The 24577-nt window shown below is 54.3% G+C and overlaps 1 protein-coding gene across 1 annotated transcript; it reads left to right on the top strand.

Annotated features, from left to right (window-relative positions):
- Positions 1–628: 628 nt before the first annotated feature.
- Positions 629–23318, top strand: PADI6 (peptidyl arginine deiminase 6). The gene is made up of 16 exons (XM_033842466.2): positions 629–720; positions 1440–1623; positions 3328–3400; positions 6268–6332; positions 6837–6948; positions 7755–7880; positions 11456–11634; positions 11880–11983; positions 15941–16052; positions 17702–17809; positions 18012–18166; positions 18878–19034; positions 19129–19252; positions 20349–20419; positions 21516–21677; positions 22842–23318. The coding sequence occupies exons 1-16, from the start codon at positions 629–631 to the stop codon at positions 23073–23075; spliced, it is 2058 nt and encodes a 685-aa protein (XP_033698357.1). The 3' UTR covers positions 23076–23318.
- The last annotated feature ends 1259 nt before the right edge of the window (positions 23319–24577 follow it).

The following is a 24577-nucleotide window of genomic DNA, read 5'->3' as shown; positions in this document are numbered from 1 at the left end:
CCACAACAGTGAGAGGCCCGCGTACCGCAAAAAAAAAAAAAAAAAAGAAGCCCCCATCCCCGGATCATTTTTGCAACCACCAGAGTGCTGAGGACCACTGGTCCAGCACTTTGTGCCTTACCTCATCAATTTCCAAGAAACACACACCTTAGAATCCAGGCCCCAGAGCCTAGAGGTGCTGCCACGTGCCCCCCTCCTGACCACTGCCCCATGCACCCCCTACAGATATTTGCTCCTAACAGCTTCCAGCTGAGTTAAGCCTCCAGCGCCATGGCCAGGTTGACCAGTCCCAGGCACCAGCTTCCCAGAGCCCCTCTTGCTCCCAGCTGGAGGCTGGAGACGTAGGCAGCCAGCCTCAGCCTCCGAGGGTCTGCAGGCACTAGGTGCTTCATAAATTCGTGATGCACGGACTCTGACCCCAGCTGCTCCTCGGCACCTCCCTTCTTCCCAGCAAACCTGCATGGAGAAAATCAGTTACACTTGGGTAGTTGCTTAACAAGGGGGCGGGCTGGAGAGGCCCTGAGCCCATAAGAGGGCAGGGCGATGGGGGAGCCCCGGGGTTATCTGAGGCTACTGTGTGAGGGCTGCTGAGCAGGTCTGGGGGGCGGTCAGCTTGGAGGGCTGTGCCATGTCCTTCCAGAGCACTGTCCATCTGTCCTTGGACAGCCCTGCCCATGCCATTTGTGTGCAGGGCATGGAAATCTACTTGGATGTCAATGGGTGAGGAGCTGGGGACGGGGCCGGGCTGGCGCCTCGTTGCCCTCCTGAGGCTGCCCTTGGATTATGTGGGAGTTGGGGGTTACCGCCATTCTCCGTATATTACCCTGTTGTCCTGCCTCATCTCAGGGAGCCTAGTTTGGGTCTTTAAGGGCCCCCCAGTCCTGCTTCTGCCCCTCATAGGCTGTGGGGCCGTTGAAGCAAGAGCCTTGCCCCTTCTTGGTCCCCTTACATGTGAAATGGGGGTGAGGTTGGCTCCCAGCGCAGCCGTGAGGATTGAGTGAGGGAGGCTCCCGTAAGCTGGAGCTTCGGTGGGGAGGTGACTCACGAGTCCATGTCTTCCCTAGGTCACGGCATAGACCTCCGAATGTTTTTCCCCTGTAGGGATCCCTTGTGGCTGAGACAAGTGGCTCTCCCCACCTTGGAAGTCAGGAGTTTATAAATAAGATGTATTGATAGCTTGGTAACTTCTAGAGTGTCAGTGGGAGGATGGGGTCTGGGCTGGAGCTTGTCGGAGGGGGGACATGGGGGTCCTTGGAGCAGGGCATGGTGAGAGTAAGGCTGAAGTTGTGTTAGGACCCCAAAACTGCCCTGACCATAAGTTAGGGTGTCTCAGCACCTGAGAGGCTGGCGGGGGCACTCCTCTCCACACCAGCTGCACTCTAGGCCGAGAAGGTGAGGCTCTTGTGCCCCAACTTCTATCTCCTTGCCGGGCTACCTAGGTGTGCCCCGCAGCAGTGCGAGTCCTTCACCGTCGATAGCTCTCCGGGAGTCATGGTCCAAATCTATGGCACAGACCCAGTAAAGATCGGGGAGGAGGCTGCCATGAACTGGTGGCCCCTGTCACATCCCACGAACGTGCTGGTGGGGATGACATCCCCAAGCTCTGCCAACGACAAGGGCAAGGTAGGTCCTGGGGGGGAAGATGAGGGGGACTCCCCCAGGAGATGGAGCTAACACGACCCCTGGGGTCTCCCTTCTAACAGCTGACGTTTCCTGAGCTCTGAGTCTATGAGAAATTCAGTGCCAAATGTTTTGCACATCTGACCTTAGTGCTTGCAGCAAACCTGTGAGGTGGGCACTCTGTGACCCCATTTTACAGACGAAGAAACTGAGGCACTGAGTGAGGGAAGTGCTCTGCCCAAGCCAGTAATCAGCTGAACAGGGTTTCAAGCTCAAGCATGTCTGTCTCCTCCGTATGTGCTTCTGACCAGGACACCAGCTTCCAAATTAGCTGCTTTTGAAGTCTGGCTTAAAAGGTTTCAGCAGCAGAACTCAAATGGGCTTTTTGGCTAAGACTGATCTCCCAGCCTCTTGATGAACCTCAAGAGCTGCGCTGAGTTCAACGCTGAGCACTAGGTATCATGAGTTGAATTTCCAGAGGCTGCCATTACCTCCTTTTACATAACAAGGAAACAGAGCTAGAGAGACCCCTGTAAACCTAAATAGCATAACTACTGTGGGACAGGTCCGGGATCTAAGCCCAAGTCCGTGCCCTTTCCCCTGGGCAGGCTGTCACCCTAACAGAGCCCCTGTGAGGGAGAGGTGCCCTTCCACCTCGTAAAACAGGCTCATCAGAGTCTGAATGGTTAGTGGTGGTTCTGAGTGATTAGAACCACTTGATGCCCAGGCCACACCCTCTGCCAATCAAATCAACCTCTGGGGCTTCACAGCTCCCAGGTGACTCCAATGTGAAGCTGAGGGTGAGAACAGCTGAGGAAGCACTTTCAGGACCAGGGGACTCGTGTTGGCAGAACTTTCTGGAGGGTAGTTAGCAGAGGACTAAGCGGGGCTGACTGAGGGCAGTACACACCCCTCTCTACACTGTGCGCAGGGCAGGCAACTCCCTAACAGGCAGGTGGTACACTTAGGTAAGACTGAGCATCTCACAGATAAGGGTGGAGGCTGTGATGTGGCCCAGCTGAGCCTAGAGGAGCTGAGACGTGTTCTCTGCCCAGGGCTCAGCCTCCAGCACCATCGACAGTGAGATGCTTACTCCTGGCCCCAGCTAATGGCTAGTTCCGTGGTTCGTGGTGAAGGCCTGTGGTCAAGGCCAGTGGCTGAAAGGCAGGTCTTTGTCTGAAGACTCCTCTGGAAGCAGAGCTTGGTGTGGGGCACAGGAAAGACTGTCCCGCCCCCAGTGTCCTGCTTCCTTCTGGGCAGCTTAACCCATTGGAGGCCCCGCATCCTCATGACCCATCTCATGGGGCAACAGGTGGGGTCCCAGGAGGGGCAGGTCGAGTGGGGAGGATGTATCGTGTGACTTAAAGCTTGACCTCTAGAGCTGGACAGCCAAGACTGTAAATTCTATGCCACCCCTTTTTCTGGCTGAATGATTTAGTCCCTCGATCTCTCTGCCCTTGCGGGTAGAGCCCACCTGGATGGGTTGTTGTGAGGCCTCGGTGTGGAAGGGCCTGGAGGGTCACATCTTGTTATACACGGGGGTTATTACAGTACGGTGACTGTACTGGCTCACAGCAAGGCACCGGAAGCTCAGAAACTAACTCAAGACCAAGGTCAAACGGCCAGACACAGGTACATGGCTCAGGGTCCTGCTCTGGCCCCCCCGCCCTCTAATGCTCCCATGGGTGCTGGGTGCTGTCTCCACAGGTTTCGGTCTCCTATTACCAGCACAATGAGGATGTCCCCATGGCCACAGCTGTGCTGTACCTCACGAGCATTGGTGAGTGTCCTCCCAGCCCTGGAGAGGAGGGGTGGGCTTTGCAGAGGCCAGAGGAGCTGAAGGGGGCTCTCCTTGTAACGAGATGCCTCCCGTGGGTCACAGATAGGTTCACATAGTACCCGTTCCCATGGTCCCTCAAAGCTCACTGCTGACCTCATTCTCTGACCAGAACAGAGGCCATTGGCACCCCATGTGTTCACGTCATCCACCTACCTGTGTCGGGTCCTACATTCCGCTTCCTCTGTTGCAATGGACAACGTGTCTGGTCCCAAGTTAATCTTAACCATACCAGACTCTTTCCCCTCTCATTCAATGACATTCCTTCAGCAGTTCTTACTGATGTAGGAAGCCACTACCCCTCCTGCCCTCCTCTTTAGATTGTTCCAGAACAAACTATATCTACTCCCTTAATAGGAACAAGTTATTATGCCTATTCTCTCTCTCTTTTTTTTTTTTTGCGGTACGCGGGCCTCTCACTGTTGTGGCGGCTCCCGTTGCGGAGCACAGGCTCCGGACTCGCAGGCCCAGCGGCCATGGCTCACGGGTCCAGCCGCTCCGCGGCATGTGGGGTCTTCCCGGACCGGGGCACCAACCCGTGTTCCCTGCATCGGCAGGTGGACTCTCAACCACTGCACCACCAGGGAAGCCCTATGCCTATTATCTTAAGGAACCAGCTTTAATGTCTGTTCTTAGACCTGATTCTATTTTGTCTTCAAACTCCACTCCCCCACCTCTCTGCATCCTTAGTTTTTCCTCACTTTCCCTTGAACCTGCTCAGACGAGACCCCTACCACCAATGCTGTCCTCATCGAACCCCCGAACACCTTCTACTGCACTCAGTTCAGTGGTCTATTCTCTTCCTCTTCCTGGACCTGTCCTCAGTGTTCACGACACTGGTGGTCCTTTCTTGAGCCACTTAGGGACCCTGCGCTCGGCTTTGCCCCTCTGCAGCTGGCCTTTCCTTCTCAGATCCCTGTGCTGGATCCTTTGGCCACACCCCCCGACCCCGCCTGTCAGTGCAGTGCTGCAGGGCTCAGGCAGCCGGTCACGTGGCTCTGCACACAGCCCACAGGTGACTCGCAAAACTCTCTAGCCCAGCATCGCCCATAAACTTGGGGGGTCTACTCACCAACATAGCTTCCTGAGTGTCTGACCAATGTCTCAAACCTTTCTTTGTAATAACAGGTAACATTTGTTGAATACTTAGAGTGATAGGCAGTTTTCCTATATGTCAAACCAGATCAAATTACCCTAGGAGAGTGTTTCAGAGAAAGCGATATGCAATTTTCAGATCAACATTTCTTCTTTTAATTTTATTTATCTATTTTTTTGGCCCTACCCTGCTGGCACGTGGGATCTTAGTTCCCTGACCAGGGATCAAACCGGCGCCCCTGCATGGGAAGCGTGGAGTCTGAACCAAACTTAATACACCCCAAATTGAACTGATCCCTTACCCCCAAGCGCCTCTTTCCTAGTCGTCTCCCACATGATGCTAGAAGCCCCATCCTTCCAGCTGGTCAGGCCCAAGCCCTTGGTGTCGCCCTTGCTTTCCTCTTAGCCCGTGTTGATCATGAATCTTGTCGGTGGTGCCTTAAGTCTAGCTCGAATCCAGCCACCAGCCACTCCCAAAGCTCTCAGCCTGGTCCGAGGCACGGTCATCTCTGCCTGGGTCACCGACAGGTCCCTAATGCGGTTCCCTCCTCCATCCTTGATCCTCTACAGGTCCAGTCTCAATTCGGCCCCCAGAGAGGCACCTCTCTAAAAGGTTATCAGATAACGTCTCTCCCAGTCAAAGCCTCCTACCGCTTGCCCGCCCTCAGATTAAAGCTGGCATCACCGTTACCTACACAACCTACCTCAGCTGGCCCCTACGCTACCTCTAACCCACGGCCTCTTTCTCTTCGTTTGTTCATCCTGTTCTAGGCACACTGGCCTCTCTGACCCTTGAAGTTCCCACCATGCACTTCCTATTTTAATTGCTTTTACCCCAGATACTAATACGGGTCACTCTCTTGCCTCCTGCAGGTCTCTGTTCACACTTAGAAGACTTTTCTGATCCAAAACTGAGACACCCCCTCCACCCCCTTGTTCCCTGCGGCATTTTACCATTGGACATAATATGTATTTTACTTATTTCTTCACCCCTTGCCACTGGCGCATGTGTGCATGGGTACGCCCACATACATCCTAAGATCAAAGGAGACAGGGCCTGTCCTGTGCGCTGCTGTATCCCCAGGACCTAGAACAGTGCCTGCTTGGTGACGGGCATCCTTGCCAGGTGCTGAGTGGACAGCAGTAAATGAGGTCTTTTCCCTTGGCCCTGACATTCCAGTTGAGAAATAGCACGCTGAATGTCAAGAGTTATGAACAAAAATACGACCGGGGTGAAGCCACGCGGTGGTCAGCAGGGTGGGGAGTGGTGGAAGGTGGGATGTAAAGACCCAGAAGGAGCCTCTGTGGTGATGCTTGGGCAGAAGCCTAGATCCTCAAGCTCTAAAGGGGCTGGAATCGCCGTGTATTGAGCCCTGGCTGTGTCCTAGGGGGCCAAGAGCTCTCCCAGAGGCTGGGGAGGAGGGCCTTCCACGTAGGAATCACCTGGGAAGAAGCCAAGAGGCACAAGTGGCCTCGTGACCACAGTGGACTTGTGTTGTGGCCTCCCAGGAGGTTGGGGGAGATACAGGAATACCTGGGCCTCTCCAGGCTTGCTCACGAGACACTGCCTCTGAGGAAATTTCTTCCAAGCCGGCAGCATGCCCAAAGGCTGGAGGACCCTGATACCAGCCTTAGGCAGCCCTGGGGACTTACCTACAGCTCCAAGGCTGCATCCAGCTGGTCTAGACGGTTGAGGCCTCTCCCTCCTGTTGCAGAGCTCTCCCTGGACGTGGATGTCTACCGCAGTGGGCACTTCGAGACCAATGACAAGCAGGCTAAGGTGAGGCTGCCGGGGATGGGAAGCAGGCCAGGCGCCCAGGAGCCAGATCTGGCCCACAGACTCCATTTGGCCTTCAGAGTGTCAAGTGGCTACAATACAGATCAGCACTGATGACGTCAGTTTCTAGCTCTTCCAAAAGATTAGAATGTCTGGTGGCACTAGTCTCCCATCTTAGCCTGGTCGTGTAACCAACAAGGCCGGAGGGTCAGCTGCCCCCTTCAGATGGGACATGTCTCCTCCAGTTTGCCCCAGACCCCTCCTCCCCTGACACTGAGCCAAGGTAGGAAACTGGTAACCCACATCTAGATCTCCGCCTTCCTCTCAGCCCGCTTACCTGATGTTACTGTCCTGTCCCTGTAGGTACTTGAGTGGGCAAAGTCTGATCTAGAGGTCCCTGTCACCCTGGAGAAAGGCTTGACTCTGCCCCTGAGGTGGAGTAGCATCTGCAAAGCCAAGGACTTAACCTGGCTTCTGCCTGAACCAACATTCCTGTCTTCTTTACAGAAAAACTGGGTCTGGGGCCCCAAGGGCTGGGGTGCTATCCTTCTTGTGAACTGCAGCCCTGCTGACGCACACCAGCTCGTGGACAGGAAGAGCAAGGTGTTCTCTACAGAGGGTGAGAACTGGCCGCTGACCAAGGACCATCACCCACTTTCCTCCCTGGGCTCTGCCTCCCCTAGGGCTTCACTGCTCCACCCCTCAGCAAACCCAGATTCCAGGCTGATGTCCCTGCTCTGGGACCATCAAGTCTCTTTTCAATGGCTTGAAAGCGTGTAACTGGGCAGAAAGGGGCCCCTTGGCAAGAACATGGGCTCTGATGTCAGGTAACAAACAGTTACTTCCTGGCCATGAACTTGAGTATGTTAACTTCCCTGGTCTTGTTTTGCCATCTGTAAAATGGGGATGATAAAACGGACATCACAGGTGGTTGAGAAGACTAAATGAAGACACACAAGGGGTAGGCGAGACCCTCCCTAAAAACACTCTTGTAGCCTGGGGCAGGACCCTGGGTGTCCTAGCCAAAGCCCTCTTGGATCTGGTCCTGACTTGTGGTCTGGACGTAGATTCCAGGTCCCAGCAGTAGAATGGGATTTCCTGGTTCACACCAAGGCTGGGGGGGAACGCACGCTGAACTGACCATGCCAGGCCCTGTTCCAGGTGTTTGTGGGGACCATCTACCCCTTACAACTGATGGGGTAGATGCCACCCTCACTCAGAGTGGGCCCCAGCCGCGGCAGGTTGCCTGTAGCCATATGTGCAGCAAGTAACAGAGACAATGATGCAGGCCTAGGCCAGAGCGGGAGGCACAGCGTCCTCGGTGCTCCAGGGTACAAGCCCCTCCACCCCGACCCTACTGCTCCCTCCATCCCTGGAGCGCTGGCCTCCAGAAGCCCCTGAATCTTTGCCTTGTCTTTTGCTCAGAAACAAAGAGTCTGTCCCAGATGATACTGAGAGTTCAGGGACCCAGCTGCATTTTAAAGAAATGCCGGGTGGTTCTCCACACCTCCAAGGAAGAGTCGGAGAAGGCAAGAGTCTACCGGCCACAAAGTGAGTGTTTCTCCACATGCCAGGGCCAGTTGTGGCCACACCTGCTCCCAGCAGTGTCCCCGTCAGAAGCCAGCTGGGGACCGAGAGCAACAGGTCAGGGTCTATTACAGCCGGACTTGTGTCCCTGGGATCTTCTGGCTGCCACCTTCACCATGGAGTAAGTCTATACACGTGGGTGAGTCATTGTACCTCCAAGCCACTTTCCCCAGTGGGGGCGATGATCGTGCCTCTCCTACAGGACTTTCATAGCCGTATGAAGAGAGGCGGGCATTAGATGAAATGGTGGCTATAGCCTTGTATAGATTAATGTCTTCTCCCGAGTATTCCTGCCAGGCGAATCCATCTGTTTCTTAACCGAGACTTGGCTGTATTAGGTTTTGAGAATTCAGAGGCTGGGAGGCCAGAGTAGCAGCTATGCTAGCACATCCAGCCCAGGTACCACGCAGCCCAGGTACCATGTGGCAGGCAGGTGGCATGTCCCTATTCTACAGATGAAAGCAGGGAGGGCTGCTGGCTTAGACAGTGGATGTGCCCAACTCCAGCAAAATACCCTTCAACAGACAAGTCTTTGGATTTCCCTAAACGGGTTCAGTATTCACTGCCTCTCAATTAAGATTTAACTCTTTGCTACTTTCTTTAAAAGCCAAGTCTAGCTTCAGCTGGGCAACTGGGGAGCATGTGGTTCGCGGTGGGCCACCTCTGTGTCCAGCGTGGGAGAGCGTGCCACAGCTCCCTCCTTGCCCACACTCGGGGGCCTCACCTCCGAGGCGGCTGTTCCCTCTCTTCTGCAGACCTAGGTCACAGCTGGATTGGAAGTGACCTTGGACTAGCAGAAAAGGCAGCCCAGGTTGTATGTGGTCCTTTGACATGTGGGCTAGAAATGAGCCTTAGAAACTGTGGCTCTAGGCCTGGTTCAGGCCATGAGGGCTGTTCTGGTCCTATGAAGCCCACTATGTCCAGGCAGCTCTGAGGTGGGCTGGGCTGGATGGGCCTTGGACCCTGCTCAGGAGGCCAGGGATGTGTGTACCCGCCCAAGATGCCATACTTCAGGCTACCTACCTGCCTTTTAAAGTATTCAAAAATTTAGGGTAGGGCAACACAGCACACTGTGTTAACATATCCTCCAGGTGAAGCTGAGTTGAGCTGAAGTTGGAGAGCCATAGTCTAAAAGATAGAGCAAAGGAATTTAAGAAATTTCCAGAGAAATTGAAAGCCAGAGCATAAGGTTCGAGGAAAGAAAGAAAAACACTTGCATGAAAGCAGTGATCAACTATGATCAGCGTGGTTGAGTGACTAAGATGCCCAGATCAGTGGGAAAGTTGGTTTTCAAAGCTGGTCATTAGTGACCTTGATAAGAACAGTGGGGATAAAAAAAACAGTGGGGATAAACAAGAGTAGGGAGTTCCCTGGAGGTCCAGTGGCTAGGACTCAGCACTTTCACTGCAGTGGCCCAGCTTCAATCCCTGAGGGAACTAAGATCCCACAAGTTGCGCAGTGCAGCCAAAAAAAAGAGTAAAATGGGCAGGCACAGCGAACATAGACCACGGAAGGAGTCTGCCATAAAGGGAAGTATGTGGTGGTAATAACTGGGTGGGGCATGGGGTGGGGGTGGGGAACAGTGTCTGAAGATGGTAGAACACAGCATATCCATGTGCAGATGGGATCCATCCAACAGGGGTGGTGAAATAGATTCAGGAGAAAATTATAGGAATGGATACACAGTACTCAGAATATGGGAAGAGGGAGAGTTAATGGCCACAAAATAGTGTTTCCAAGTACAGCGGAGGCCCCCTCTGAGGTTTGATCATATCCTAAAAGATCTTTCTTTTAGGAAAGATCTAAAAAGATCTAGAAAGTGTGGCTTTCTCCAGCTGCTTGAATGCCAGGGTTGAGGTCTTGGTGTGGGAGCTGACGGCATGTGCAGGGTAGTGGGTCAGGTAATGTGTCTTGGAACGTGAGGAGGGTGCAAAGGGGAGTGAGGGTGGAGGGTGGGAATCGGCCGTGTAGAAAGGTTTGGGGCTGGGATGAGACTGTAGATGAGCTGGAAAGACTGAAAGAAGAGACGCCGCATCTGTCTTGGAGGTGGTATCCGAGCCATGAGCCTTGACATTGGCGTCTAAGATGATGCAGAACTCAAGTTCATTGAAATGAGGTCGCAGAAGCGGACTGGATGGTCTGGTCTATGGTATAAATGGTACCCAGCAGCCTAGTGGTGGAGACAAGCCAGTTCTAGAACAATCCACGGAGGATGGAAAGGGTGGTAGTCAGGTACAGCGAGGAAGGGGGCAGGTGGCATTATCTGATAGCGTGTCCCTCAAAGGGACAGGATTCTTGAGGAATGAAGAGATGGTCTAGAAGTACCATTGAAGATCAAAGGGCAACTGCCCTACCTCTAAGCCCGGGGCACATAGAAGGTAGAAGAAAGGAGCACAGTTCAAGGGAGACTTTCCTCTGTGCCCCGGGGCTCCTGCTCAAGAAGGATAAGGATATTACCTGCCCTCAAAGCCTAGGGCAGATGGACAGACAGCCGAGTTCCAAGCAGGGGCTTGGGGAGTGGAGGTGGTGGGAGCTCAGGTAAGCTGAGCGAAGGCAGAAAGGGCCTTCTGGGTAAAGGTAACTGTTGTGGCTGGGCCTCCTGGCCCCCTTTGCTGTATAGTGGGGGTGATTGTTACAGCACCTGCCCCAAAGGATGGTGAGGCTGCAAATGAGTCCGAGCCCCGACCCCAGGTGCCGGCGTGTAGTAAGTCCACAAGAAACGTTAACTGTGCCAAAGCGCAAGCGACTAGATGTGAGAGAAGGCCCCCAGCAGCTGGAGGGAGGCCAGGTGGTGGGCAGTCACTGTCCAGCCCCACAGCACGCCAAGCACGCCTCTTGCGAACCCTGGGCGGGGGCCCTGCAGGGACGCAAGGGGTGGTCATCTGGTCTCGCCCCCTCAAGGTCTGGCTCAGGGCAAGCGAGGAAGCCTCCAGGCAGACTAGAAGCAGGAGGCCGCCTAGGTACATCCCCAGGTCTGGGGCTGTCCAGCTGGCCCTGCCACACGCTAAGGCCAAGCCTGCAGCCAGCACCCCTAGCCCTTGCGACGAGGTTCTTCTGCAGAACCGCCTGCAGCCAGTCTGCGAGGCAAGCCACAGCCCCACTCGGGTGATCACTGTGTTGCAACCCAGAGCAAGAGGCCGGTGAAGCAGGCCAGGGCCCCAGCTTGTGTCGGACTTTTTGGGTGAGGCTTCCAAGCCTATCTCTGTACAGCTTCTCATCTTGAAGACTTACGATATTCTCCCCAAGGTTGGCCAAAGCGTAGGCCCACCATGAGCCTTCACCTCTTGAAGGCAGGTGTTTTTATCTGAGTCCCAGCTCCCGACAGGTCTTTGAAGAGTGAGTAACTGGCCCCCGTTTGTGAACAAACACCTGCTGTCCACTAAGCCCTAAACACCAGGAACCTAGGGGCCGAAAAGCCATCTTGGCCCCCGCTCTCCTGGGACTCCCGGCCCGACTTCTGACCTGAGGAGCGTGCCACTGGGTGTGGTGATGGGCACCAGGCTCCTTCAGCAGCCGGTCTGTCCTTCTCTCCTTCCTAGAAGACAGCTCTAGCACCTTTGAGCTGGTGCTGGGGCCTGACCAGCACACCTACAACTTGGCCCCCGTCGAGGATGACTTGGAGGAAACCTTCTACGTTGAAGCCTTAGAGTTCCCATCCGCCAGCTTCTCGGGCTTGATTTCCTACTCGGCCTCCCTGGTGGAAGAGTCTCAAGACCTGGTACATCCCTGGGTAGAAGAGCAGCCCTCAGAGCAGGGACTGTGGGGGAAGGGAGACCTGTCACACCTGGGCAGAAAATGGGAGCACGGTGGGTGGAGCTAGGGTGTCACCTTCGGGTAAGAGTCTGTAGAGGACAGGTAAGGGCGTGGAGGTGGGCTGGGCTGAGCAGCTGGAGGCCCGGTGGGGGGAGGGGGAGAAGGTGGATGGGAACCAGGTCACCAGCAGCACCTCGTCTTACATCGCAGTCGATTCCAGAGACCGTGGTGTACAAAGACACCGTGGTGTTCCGGGTAGCTCCCTGCGTCTTTGTCTCCAGCACCCAGATGCCTCTAGAGGTATACCTGTGCAGGTAAGAAACCCTCCGGCTGCCTGGGCCGGGTCATTTCTATAACTGGCAGGCTCTCCTGTCTGTCGGCTGGGTGGGTAAAGATGATTAGACTTCTCACCAGGAATGTGAAATCCTTCCACCTGAGGCAGCCACCCAATGCTTGTTTGGATACTTACAAGGCTAGGGCTGGAGCCGTGACCACGGCAGTCCCCCTCTGGTCTTAAGGGGAGACAGACAAACAGCATGGCTTCAGGTAGGATCCAGGGCTATAAAGCCAGGTGAAAGGATGGAGGGGTAAGGATGAGACTGTTATAGGGACAGCAGGGAAGCCTGCAGAACCAGGAGACAGCAGGCAGGAGGAGGGGGAGGGGCGACAGGGCAAGGTGAGCAGGGCCTCAGCGTATTAGGACGTAGCCTCTGGGACTGTAACGGACCCCCAGACAGTGGTTTAAAGTCAACTTTCTCCCACCTAGATGCCCACAGTGGCAGCCAGGGGCCCTGGTTCCTTTCAGGCTGTGATAATGCTTTCCCCTGGGGCGGCAGCTTCATCTTTATGATGGAGGCTGAGCACAGGCACTTCTGAGGCCCGGCCCCTAGGAAAGGGGAAGAGCCAAAGTCCGGGCAAAGCCACCCATTTGTCGCTGCTGGAGTCTGGAAGGCTCCTGAATTGCTCTGCTCACGTGCCAATGGCCTGAAGAGGTGCAGGCCACACCTAACGGCAGGGAGGCCAGGAACGATCTCTAGCTATGCGGCTGGAGGAGGGGAGAAAAGACTCTGGCAGGTAAAACCCGTGCGAAACCATCCAGGGTTCTGCACAACCACTCCGGCCACGTGGAAAACCAGAGGTACAAATAAAAGGAACCAGTTCAGCCATTGCGATCACGTGGGCCAGACGCAGCCATGGCTCGGGCCGGGGCGGTGGGAGCGCAGTGATTAGATTCAGGATTGCTTGGAAGGTAGGCTCCCCAGCCCCCAAGTTAGCTGAGGGATGGGATGCAAAGAAACAGGAGTGTCCCCTGGGTTTGGGGTATGCAACGTGATGAATGGTGGTGTCCCTGCCTGGGGGGGGGGTCAATTCGTGCTTTGGCTCTAGAGACATAAAGCTAGAGACACCCGTTACGTTTCTAAGTGTCTGGAGCTCAAGGGAAGGTCTGGCAGCTGGAGATGGGGGGGCCCTGGCACGTTGTGGGTATTCAGAGCCACAGGCCTAGCTGAGCTCAGAGGAGGAGGGAATATATTGGGAAGATGCCTGAGAAGTGAGCTCTAGAGCCGTCGAACCCTCGGCTCCAGACAAGAACCTAGCAAAGGAGCCTGAGAAGGAAGAAGTTCAGGTGAAAACCAGGAGAGCGGAGACCCAGAGGTGAGGGGAGGGTGATACCTGGTAAGAGGCCAACCATGGGAAATTCCGAGGAGAATAAAGTGCCCACTGGGTTTGGCAAGATGGAGGCCACTGTGCAGAGCGTGATCCTGAGTGGTGGGTTTGAAAGTGTGATGGGGTCACAATTGCGTCGAAGGAATGAATGGGAGGGGAGTACTCTGCAAAATGCCAGAGAAGTGGTCTGAAGGGGATTTGGGAAAGGGAAGGCTGTTTCTTAAGGGAAGCAAAGAATAATGCTAATGGATGTGATCCAGCAGAGAAGGGGGAAACTTGGTGGGGAAAAAGCGAACAGGTCACATTGGCCTTAATAGATAGGACAGCTCACCCACTTTGTAGGAGCAAATTGACTAGAGGAACTGTTAGTGGTAGGATGCTGTCTGGTGCTAAGGACCTGTTGAAGTTGCCAACTTAGAGAACCGTCACTGTGGTTTTTCTCCAACTATTTTTGGTAACGAGCTCTAGGGAAGAAGAAATGTAGAACTGAATCTAAGCAGGGTTGTAGTTTTGCCAGGCAGATAAGGCCAAGGGGAAGGATAAGGGTATAATTATTATGATGCGTCACAGACTCAAAGTTAGATAAGGAGAAAAGAAAAGACACGGGGTGATGGGAATAAAAGCAGTTGAGGGCCAGGCATCACAGTGATATCAAGCTGCTGGCCCAGGGACCAAAGTGAACAGGGAAGATGGAGGTGATGGAACTGGACAGTTGATCTTGGAGGTGGTGAGACCATTAGGATGGGAGGGTAGAAATAAGACCTTGTCAAGTCAAGGATCTGAAGAGGTCACGGTGGCCTGGCTGTAGCACCTCATGGCAAGGAGTACGTCCATCCCTCCTCCAGACTCAGTGGAGGGAAAGAAGAAAAATAGCTCTTCCACGGGAGGGCTGCTAGGGAGTTGGGTCCACAGAGGAATGCCAGGCTTCAGAATGAGAAGGTAAAAGGGAAGAGCTCGAGGGATTTTGCTGACAACTGATATCCAGGTATAAGATCTTTCTTGTCTTTTGTATCTGAAGACAGAAGTTCACTCACAGGAGGCATCTATTGAGACTCTGATCTTCTAAGACTCTCCCGTAAGGGTGGTATTCAGGCACAGCTTGATCCAGCTTTGCCACAGATGGTATACAAGACTGGGGCTACACTTCCTCCCCCAGCACACATCTCAGACTGTTTCAGACCTCATCAGGCTGGCCAGTTCCCTGCAGTCTTGTCTGTGTAGAATCGAAAAATAGGTTCTTTGGAACAGGAGCATGGAATAGCAATTCAAGCTTTGGACCTGGATTAGAATCCAAATTTTTTACCCTTCCCAATGGTGACCTTGCTGGCATTCAACTCATGAGGACCTGTTGGTAAAATGGGTGGTCTCAACGTCAGCCCCAAACATCACTGTTTCTCTCCAACAAGGAATGGATGTGCACTGTGGACCTGTAAGCCTGGTGCTATACATGATGGCACTAAGACCTCAGGGCTCAAGACCCACCCCTGCCAACCATATGAATATGACAACCTTGCTGGCCATCTCAAGGGGGCACTAGGCTTCTTGGCTTCTCGGGAGAAAAGTACAGCCCCCTTGCGGTGAGAGGAGTCAGCCCTCTGGGTAGATCAAGGCAGGAGAGCCTGGGGGCATTTCCTAGATCACTGGGGCAGGGAGTGGAATGTGACCGCAGAGTAGGGGCAAGCAGGGTCTTAGGACATGAGAGTGGAGACTGACACTAGTAATTTTAAAAAATTTTTATTGGAGTATAGTTGATCTACAATTTTGTGTTAGTTTTAGGTGTACAGCAAAGTGATTCAGTTATACATATATCCATTCTTTTCTAGATTCTTTTCCCATATAGGTTATTACAGAATGTTGAGTAGAGTTCTCTGTGCTATACAGTAGGTCTTCATTAGTTATCTATTTTATTTATAGTAACATGTATATGTCAATCCCAATTTATCCCTCCTCCCCTTTCCCCCCTGGTAACCGTAAGTTTGTTTTCTACAACCGTTGACTCTACTTCTGTTTTGTAAATAAGCTCATCTGTACCCTTTGTTTTTGAGTCCACATATAAGCGATATCACATGATATTTGTCTTTGTGTCTGACTTCACTCAGTATGACAATCTCTAGGTCCATCTATGTTGCTGAAAATGACATTATTTCATTCTTTTTATGGCTGAGTAATATTCCATTGCATATATGCACCACATCTTCTTTATCCATTCCTGTTGATGGAACAAGAGGTTGTTTCTTCCATGTCCTGGCTATTGTAAATAGTGCTGCAATGAACATTGGGGTGTATATATCTTTTTGAATTATCATAATTATGACCCATAATCATGGGTCATATGGTAGTTCCGTTTTTAGTTTTTTAAGGAGACACTAGCAATTCTTGACCTGACTTTGCCATGAGCTAAACCAAGTGATTCCGGGCAAGGCACACCCTGAGCTTACCAATTGGTGCTCCATGAAGTGGGGGGACAGCAGCTCTGCTTACCTCACGGGCAGGGGCATCATCTCTCCTGAGCAGGAGGAGGTTCCCTCTTCCCCTGTGACAGAGAGGTCATGACCAGCTGGGGAGCCTTGGAGGCCGTCCTAGAGCTGGCTTATTTCCCGTGGCAGAGAGCTGCAGGTCCAGGGCTTCGTGAACACAGTGATGGAGCTAAGCGAGAGGAGTAACATCCAGGTGGCATCTGTCTACGAGGACCCCAACCGCCTGGGCAGGTGGCTCCAGGTAACCCCCCACCTGTGGGGGAGGGGTGGGGGAAACACCATGTGCGGCACATACAACAAACTTCACCAGCTTCTGTTCAGCCTTCCAGCAGAGCTAAGACTAACCAGGGGCGGCTTTGTTCTTAGGAGGTCAGTGGTGGCTGAGATGAAATGACTTGCCCAAGTCCTAGCCACTAAGGAGTCCCACCTCCTCCCATTCCAAAACGTACAAGTTTGAGACCACAGAACACCTAACCCTAAGGCCCAGGTGTCTGAGGGGCTGATGCCTCCAGCTACAGGCTGGCAGGCCTGGGGCACTGCCCCAGGGTCCAGCTTGACCCTGACTGAGCAGGAAGTGTCGAGCCCAGTCTTTTGAGGTCTGGTCTGTAGTCACAAATGACGAGGACCTAAGTAGTAGCGATGAAGGAGAAAGGGGCCGACTTCTGCCCTTGATCTTGCCGTGATAGAACTCTAAGTACCATGAAAGCAAGAAAATGATATGATCTAGTGAGTTACTAGATTTACCTCGGCGCTTTGCGTGGTCAGGAACGTCTTTAAACGTGGGAAGCAGGGAGCTGGCCGTGCAAAGATTGGGGTTGGGGGTGGATTAGAAGTAGGAGCCCTTCAGGCACAGAAACAGCCGACTGAAGATCCACCACGTGAGGAACAGAAAAGCCGGTGTGGCCAGATCAGAGTGAACTACCGTCAGAGGTAGGTAAGAGCTAAATTATCTATCGGGGACCTTTTACACAAAGGTAAGGAAGAGAAGAAACCAATCCCAAGCAAGACGAGGGGAATTCCCTGGCAGTCCAGTGGTTAAGACTCTGTGCTCTCACCACCAAGGGCCCGGGTTCGATCCCTGATTGGGGAACTAAAAGCCCGCGAGCTGCGCTGGTGCAGCAAAAACAAAACCAAACAAGATGACGTTGAATGGTATGAATCAGGGGAGTTGAACGTTCTGAATTAGGTTTTTTTGTTTTTGTTTTTTTTGCGGTACGTGGGCCTCTCACTGTTGTGGCCTCTCCCTTTGCTGAGCACAGGCTCCGGACGCACAGGCTCAGTGGCAATGGCTCACGGGCCCAGCCGCTCCGCGGCATGTGGGATCTTCCCGGATCGGGGCATGAACCCGCGTCCCCTGCATCGGCAGGCGGACTCTCAACCACTGCGCCACCCGGGAAGCCCCTGACTTAGGTTTTAAAAAGACCCTCTGGCTGAGAAATAGAGCGCCAGCCTTAGGGAGGGGCAGGAATAGAAGAGATGCTGATTGGAGGGCCTGACAGTCACATGGGGAAGAGGTGGTCTTCCCCAGGTGGCTTCCCCTGAATAGTACCAGAGAGGAGTCCACTTGGAACATATTTTGGAAATAAAACCAACAAGGCTTGTTCATGGATTCGGTGCAGGAGACGATTGGAGGAAGAATCTTAGGTGACTCATCAGGTTTTAAACCTGATGAACAGAACGACAGGCCAGGGAAAATCCCCAAGAAGCAGGGGATGCCTGCGCAGGGTTTTAAGGGCTGAGCAGGAGGTGGCAGGAAGAAGGGGGTTCTCCCTGTACCTGCTCTCTGGAGGTGGCCCGTGTACAGGGAGCACTTGTGGCTGGAAAACTGGATGTGGGAAAGCAGCTGATGGAGCGAGAGAAACTCACAACTTGTTTCCCTGTGTCCTCCAGGATGAGATGGCCTTCTGCTATACCCAGGCTCCCCACAAGACTATTTCCTTGGTCCTCGACACCCCTCGGCTCCCCAAGCTCGACGATTTCCCCATGAAATACTCACTGGTGGGGGCTCGGTTTGACTGATCTGAACTTGGTCCAACCTCTCAGGCCTGGTGCCTGCTGGAAGTGATGGGTGCCAGGGGAGAGGGCCCAGGTGGCCTCTGGGGGAAGGGGGTGTGGGGATCTACTGAGTCTGGAATGGGGTAAGACTGAGGCTTAACGCCTGTCCCTCCTAACACCCTGCCCCTGCCGGGTCTCCTTCCAGAGCCCTGGGGTTGGCTACATGACCCAACGTACCCAGGACCATACGGTGGCCAGCATAGATTCCATTGGGAACCTGATGGTGTCCCCACCTGTCAAGGCCCAAGGGAAAGAATACCCTCTAGGCAGGATCCTCATTGGCAGCAGCTTTTACCCCAGGTGAGGCAAGAGGCCAGGTAGTGGCCAGATGCCTTAAAACCAAAGGGAGGGACTCCTGTAGTTCACCTGGACCCACCTGATTCCCAGAGGACTCAGCAGGTCATCTGCTCTGGACCTTAAACCGTCAAGTCAGGACCTCTGAGTCTTTGATTCATGTAGGAGACTAGAGGTAGAAGAAGCAGACAAGCCACTCATTGAGTGGTGATTCCAGGGTTTAAATTGAAGCATGCTAAATCTGGTTGGCCTATTGACCCAACACGATGTTGCTGCCACAAGACGTGTGGCTAGATTTCTCGGTGGCCGCTCATCTAAAGCCAGGAAATTCTCGTGTCCCAGGGTTCAGTCTTCATCCAGAATCCATTGGCTCAGTCCTGAGTTGAGCCAGAGTAAAGGATTCTTTTTAAAATTTCTATGGAAGTATAGTTGACTTACATATGTGGTGTTAATTTCTGCTGTACAAAGTGACTCAGTTATACTTGTCTACATATTCTTTTTCATAGTCTTTTCCATTATGATTTCTCACAAGGTATTGAATATAGTTCCCTGTGCTCTCCAGTGGTAAGGGATCCTTCATAACCACCCCACCCCCCTACGGACCAGCCAATGGGTAGAGCGGCCAGTTACCCGAAGGTAGCCTGGCACTCACCGAGTTGCTGGCAGCCCACCTGGGCCATGCCAGCTCACGGGCTGTTCTTTCCGTCTTCCCTTTAGCAAGGACTGCCGGAACCTGAGCAAGACCCTCCGGGACTTCCTCTACGCCCAGCAGGTCCAGGCCCCAGTGGAACTCTTCTCCGACTGGCTGATGACTGGCCATGCCTATGAGTTCATGTGCTTCATCCCCTCACAGTACAAGGTGGAGGACAGAAAGGTCTGTGTTGGGGGCTGAAGAGGATGTCTCCCCCCCTCTTTCAGAGACTTGGGGAAGGGAAGCTAGAATCTGACCCTAGTTCTTTGATTCCCAGAACTTCTGGCTGCTCCTGGCCAGCCCCAGCTCCTGCTACAAACTGTTCAAGGAGAAACAGAAGGAGGGCTATGGAGACGCACGTCTGTTTGAAGGGATTAGAAAAGATCAGCTCCTTTCTAATGGTAAGGGGGCCCCCCCGCCTCCGCAACAGAGGGCAGCTCCTCGGTCCCAGATGTCCTTTCTAGAGAACCATCTCTACTTGGTTCCTCCTGATAGAAAAGGATCCTAGGGAAGCATAAAAGCATGAAATGTACCATATTAGAACATCTTGTTCTCTTTCAGGGTAATTCTGGTGGTACTAGGACAGGACAGGCAGATCAGCCAGGAATTCGGGGGTGGCTGAGAGGCCGCCAGGATATATGCAAAGGGGAACTTAACACATGGACGGCTCCACGCGGTGGGGGACAGACCAGATGCTACCAACACTGGTGTCTGGATGTCTTTGGGGAAGGTTGGGTTAAGTACCTGGGTGTTGGGACTTCAGGGTCTCCTGGTCACCCTGCAGGAAGATGTAAGTGGACAAGCAGAGATTGTGGGGCCTGGTGCCACAGCAGTTCTGTTCTAAACCTTCTGGAAACCTAGAAAGGGAGTGTGGGGGAGGGGGTGAAGTTCTCGACGTGTGGCCTGAGGACCACCAGCTTCAGTATCACCTGGGAGCTTGTGAGAAATGCAGAATTTCAGATCAAATTTTGAGGTGGGGCCCAGGATCTCATGGTTCTAGGAGGGCTTATGGAAGGCGACCTTGAGTATGAGCCACCTGTCACACACCAAAGACCTTGTGTTATCCCAGCTGATGGCCAAGTGGAGCAACTGAAGAACAAAGTTAAATAACCCGGGCAAGATCATACGTGGCAGGTAGCCAGGCTGTACACAGAAGGCGTGGAGGCGCCCAGGTGAGTGGGGGCCGATAGCACTTGCTCACCTGGTCCAGGCTGCCCGCCTCAGACCCGATCCCAGGCTCCTCCCCTCCGACCCGGGACCGAGTGGCCGGTTGTGGCAGTGGAAGTCGTCCTGCGCTTTCATGGACCCTGCTGAGTCCCCACATGTGACGTTTGACCTAGAATGGGTCCCTGGAGGCCAGTCAGGCCACCCACCGTCGTCACTGGCCAGAGAATATACCCAGTCATCTGTGACCAGGACTGGAGTCTGCCCAGCCCTGGACCACATGGCCCGCCCCCCTGGCCCACAGGCCTGCCCGCCCTCTCCTCCTTCCTACAGGGAGGGAGGCCAATACCATCAATCAACTTCTGGCTGATGAAAACATGAGGAAGCAGAACGCCTATGTGGAGGTAGGGGCCCAGGATTGGGGACCTTCTCCAAAAGGCAGGGGGAGGCAGGGACCGCCTTGGCAATGGGTCTCTAACTGAGCAATAACTATGACCAAGCATCACACATGATACCTTACTCTAATCCTCAAAATAACCCTATGAAGTAAACCCACCTTGTCTATGAGGATAGCAAGGCTCAGAAGAAAGCCACCAGCCTGAGCCGATGAACTGGGGAACCAGGTTTGAACCCCAAGTCACCTAGTGTTGGACCCGAAGACAGTGCTGTAGCTCAACCTCCCGACAGAAGACCTCCCCGACCCTGGCTTCTCTAGGAAGCTCTGGGCACCAGGGAACACACCAGGGCCTTCTCAACACTTCTGGATGAAGCGGCCCTTCAGCTCAGAGTCAGAATCACCCAGCACCTCAGGTCCCTTAAAATGTGAATCACAGGCTGTGAGAAGCAGATTTTCCAGAAATTAAATACCTTCTAGCGGGGAAGCCATGGCCTGGAGAAAGGACGATGACAGGCCCAAGGTCACCCGTCAGCACAATATCGCTTGGTCCGCTGAGTCCTTATGGCTCCCGGCCAAGGCAAGCTCCGCGCCCTGACCTTTGCTGAAACAGGGGAGGCCTCCGGGCACAGCAGGGTGGGCAGCAGCCAGGTGGGGGTCCAAACAGCATCTCTGAGCCCTGGTGACATGCACCGTGGGTGTGAGGTCATGAGCCCTATGTCAAGACCTAGGAGATGCTCAGGCATTGGGTATTAGCTGGTCTGGGCAGGGAAGTGCCCCGGGAGTCCACTGCTGGTGTCCCTTCCTAAGGATGGGAGCAAGTGCCTGGCTTTGAGGACCTATTCTTGCCCTCGCCCAGGTCCCCCACTCTGGCCAGGACTGAGGGCTAAGGGGCCCCATGCTACTGCAGAATTAGGACTAGGGGCTGCCCTGGCGCTGATGAGCTGAGGGATCCCGGCCTCTCGAGACCAGGCCTTTGCTCTGAGCCCCGACTTCAGAGCGCCGGCTCCCCGCCTGCAGTCGGTGCCGAGGAGATGCAGCTGCTTCGGGCTGGCAGCCGGTACCCGACAAACTCGCTGCCCTCCCGGCCCTTTCCCGCCCCGCAGAAGTGCATCGACCTGAACCGCAGTATCCTGAAAAGGGAGCTGGGCCTGGAGGAACAGGACATCATCGACATCCCGCAGCTCTTCTGCCTGGAGCATATCGCCAACATCCCCTCCAGCGAGCAGACCGAGAAACTCTACGCGAGGCCCTACTTCCCTGACCTGGTGAGGGGTGCAGGGTGCTGGCTGGGTGTCCCCGGGCTGGGGCTGGGGGCAGTCTGGCCGACTCTGGCCAGTCTCTTGACAGACACGGTGCTAGACTACGGAGGCAGGGCCCAGCAGACAGTGGCGCCTGAGAGGAAGAGAGGTGAAAGCCCTTCTCTCCCCCAGTTAGAGAAGACCCCTCCAGGGAGCAGGTGGGCGGGGGCCCAGGCTGGACGACTTGCCAAACAGGGACCAACTTCAAGGGCCCACCTCACAGACGGGGACGCTGGGCTCCACCAGAGTGGAGGGGGTAAAGCTGTCTGCTGGCCATGAGACCATGGGCAAGCTCCCTGAGCCCATGAGACCATGGGCTCAGCTTCCTGTCCATGTATCTGGGCAGCACCCTATTTAGAACAGGAATTGGGAATTTGGGGGTGTGGGTATATGCGAGACCCCTGCTAAGGCCAAGCCTTCCAACCGTGGCCTACATCTGACCTTTCTCTCACCACTGTGCCCCATCACATAGGTGCTTAGAATGAATTGAGACACTTGGGCTCATCAATTCCTTAAACACTTCCAGGCCTCTTCTCTGAGCCCCAGGGACACAGGCCCTGCATTCAATCGCACGGGGTTCTTTTTTACAAGACCAGTGAGGCCCTCTGGGCATGCAGTAGGAGGCTACATAGGCCCTGGGAGTAGGGAGGTATGGGTAATGGTGGGAGAAGCTGCTTCTGAGGAAGAGATGCTAGAATTAAGACGTGAAAAATGGACAGAAGTCCAATGGCAAAGCCGGGCGTAGAGAGCATTCCAGTAGAGGTAGGCAAGATTATGGCACAAACAAGACTAGAAGGCCAGGACAAGAGAAATGCAGTAGAGGACGCAACAGGGAAGTTGGCAGACCTCAGCTGGGCAAGATTTTGGTTTTGCTATTGAGAAATATATCAGGAGTCATTGGAGGGTTAAGCAGAGTGGGGTGGAGTTTGCTCGGATGGATTGGCGATGTCTGTCTGAGCACAGGCTTGGAGAAGGGGTACCCTGTGCTTGTCTTTCCTGGTCTAGCCCAGCCACAGAGGCAGCTGGGTTTTCCCTTGCAATAAGCCCAGTGGCCTTCCTTCCTTAGAAGAGGGACAGGGGCCTTTCCTCCACGGCTCTGACCCCTGTTCATCCTAACTGCCTCTCTGACAGCTGCAGATGATCGTGATGGGCCAGAACCTGGGCATCCCCAAGCCTTTTGGGCCCCAGATCAATGGTACCTGCTGCCTGGAGGAAAAGATCCGCCAGTTGCTAGAGCCCCTGGGATTCCAGTGCACCTTCATTAATGACTTTGACTGCTACCTGACTGAAATCGGAGACTTCTGCTCCTGTGCCAACATCCGCCGGGTGCCCTTTGCCTTCAAATGGTGGAGGATGGTGCCCTAGACCCACCTTGGCGCTGCCAGCCCTGCCCCAGCATGAATGGCCCACTATCACCACTCAACAGTGTCTGACCCTTGCCCTGCTCAGGGGCCTGGAGTCAGGGTACTACACCCCTTACTCACCCTGTCCACCCCCGTCCCTCAGCATTCAGTGGGGTGGCAATACTGGCAGCTTGAGCCCCTTGGAAAAAGATGGAAAATGGTCACTGAGAAGTTCCTGAATGTCCATTAAAGCTCTAGTCGTTCTCACTGCATTTTGGCCACGGCCTCCTCATTTCAGGGCAGGGGGTAATGGCTAAGGATGGCAAGCGGAGCAGCTGGGACACCTGTGGTCAGGCTGTCCCACTGGGAGGGGCAGGACACCAGGCTACCATGGAGTTGCTGTCCCTTGTCTTCAAGGTCTTTGCGTGTAGTGGGAAGTGGTTGGGCTCCGATCACGCAAATTCTTCTCCAGTTCAAGCATCTGATGAGCTGGACGTAGGTGCTTGAGCTGAACATGACAGACTCTAGACTTGGGGAAGGGAGAGGACTCCCCCTCGGCCTGGTAGGAGCTGCAGGAGGCCAGGCCCGAAGAAGAGTGACCCCCGTGCCTTGTGGACAGCGGGCATCAGCAGGGAGAGGCTCTAGTCTCCTTGGTCAGCAGGTATAAGACTCTGAAGGCCAAGCTGCGACAGGCAGGCCTGCGTGGACCCTTGTTAAGCCCGAAGTGTCCAGGGGAGAGGAAACGAACACCCACTCTAGGACCCAAAGCTGCCTATTGCCCATCAATCATCTCTGCCCACCCCTACGTTTATGGCACAAAAATGCTACGAAGTCAAATGATCCTGAGGTTTAACCACAGCTGCTCCCACCCTGCCCCTCCTCCTGCCGACAGGAAGCTCCAAGCAGTCCAGGTACGTGGAACGGGGCAGTGCCTATGGGAGGGGCTGATCTGATGACATAAAGCAGCCGGCAACCCAGAGGCTCCACAAACTGGACCGGTGTCGGCATGCTGGTGGCTGGTGACCTGGAGCAAAGGCTGTCAACTTGGGTAGAACAGAGAAGGCCTGGGGCCTCTGAACCCACGACTGGCTGCTTGGTGCCCCCCGGTGGGCAGCTCGCCACACTGCCAGTAAGGGGCCAGCACGGCCTGCAAGGGGCACATTTGTGACCAGCGCTGAAGTGACAACAGGGCTCCCTTATGAGGAGTGGGTGGAGGAGGGTGGGGAAGGCACATGTTGTACAGCCCTCTTCAGGCGCTTTCCGCGTCTCCTCCTCTCAAAGCCCCAGGAATAGGACACGCGATGAATATGAAAAACTCCACGTTTTGAGTTGGGCCAATGGGGTGCTGAAGCGTCCCTGAGGGTCACACATTTCCAGGAACAGAGCTGGGAGCTCCACTCACCTCCCAACCCCAGCAGGGCTGAAGCCTAGAAGCTAAAACGACCCGCGCTTCCCCGGGGCCCAGAGTGGGAGCCCGGGCCGGGGCAGGAAGGGCTCACGCAAGAAGCCGTTCCGTGTTCTTAC

The sequence above is a fragment of the Tursiops truncatus genome, chromosome 1, assembly GCF_011762595.2.
Source record: "Tursiops truncatus isolate mTurTru1 chromosome 1, mTurTru1.mat.Y, whole genome shotgun sequence".
Taxonomy (NCBI): Eukaryota; Metazoa; Chordata; class Mammalia; order Artiodactyla; family Delphinidae; genus Tursiops; species Tursiops truncatus.
This window is presented reverse-complemented; position numbering and strand designations above follow the sequence as displayed.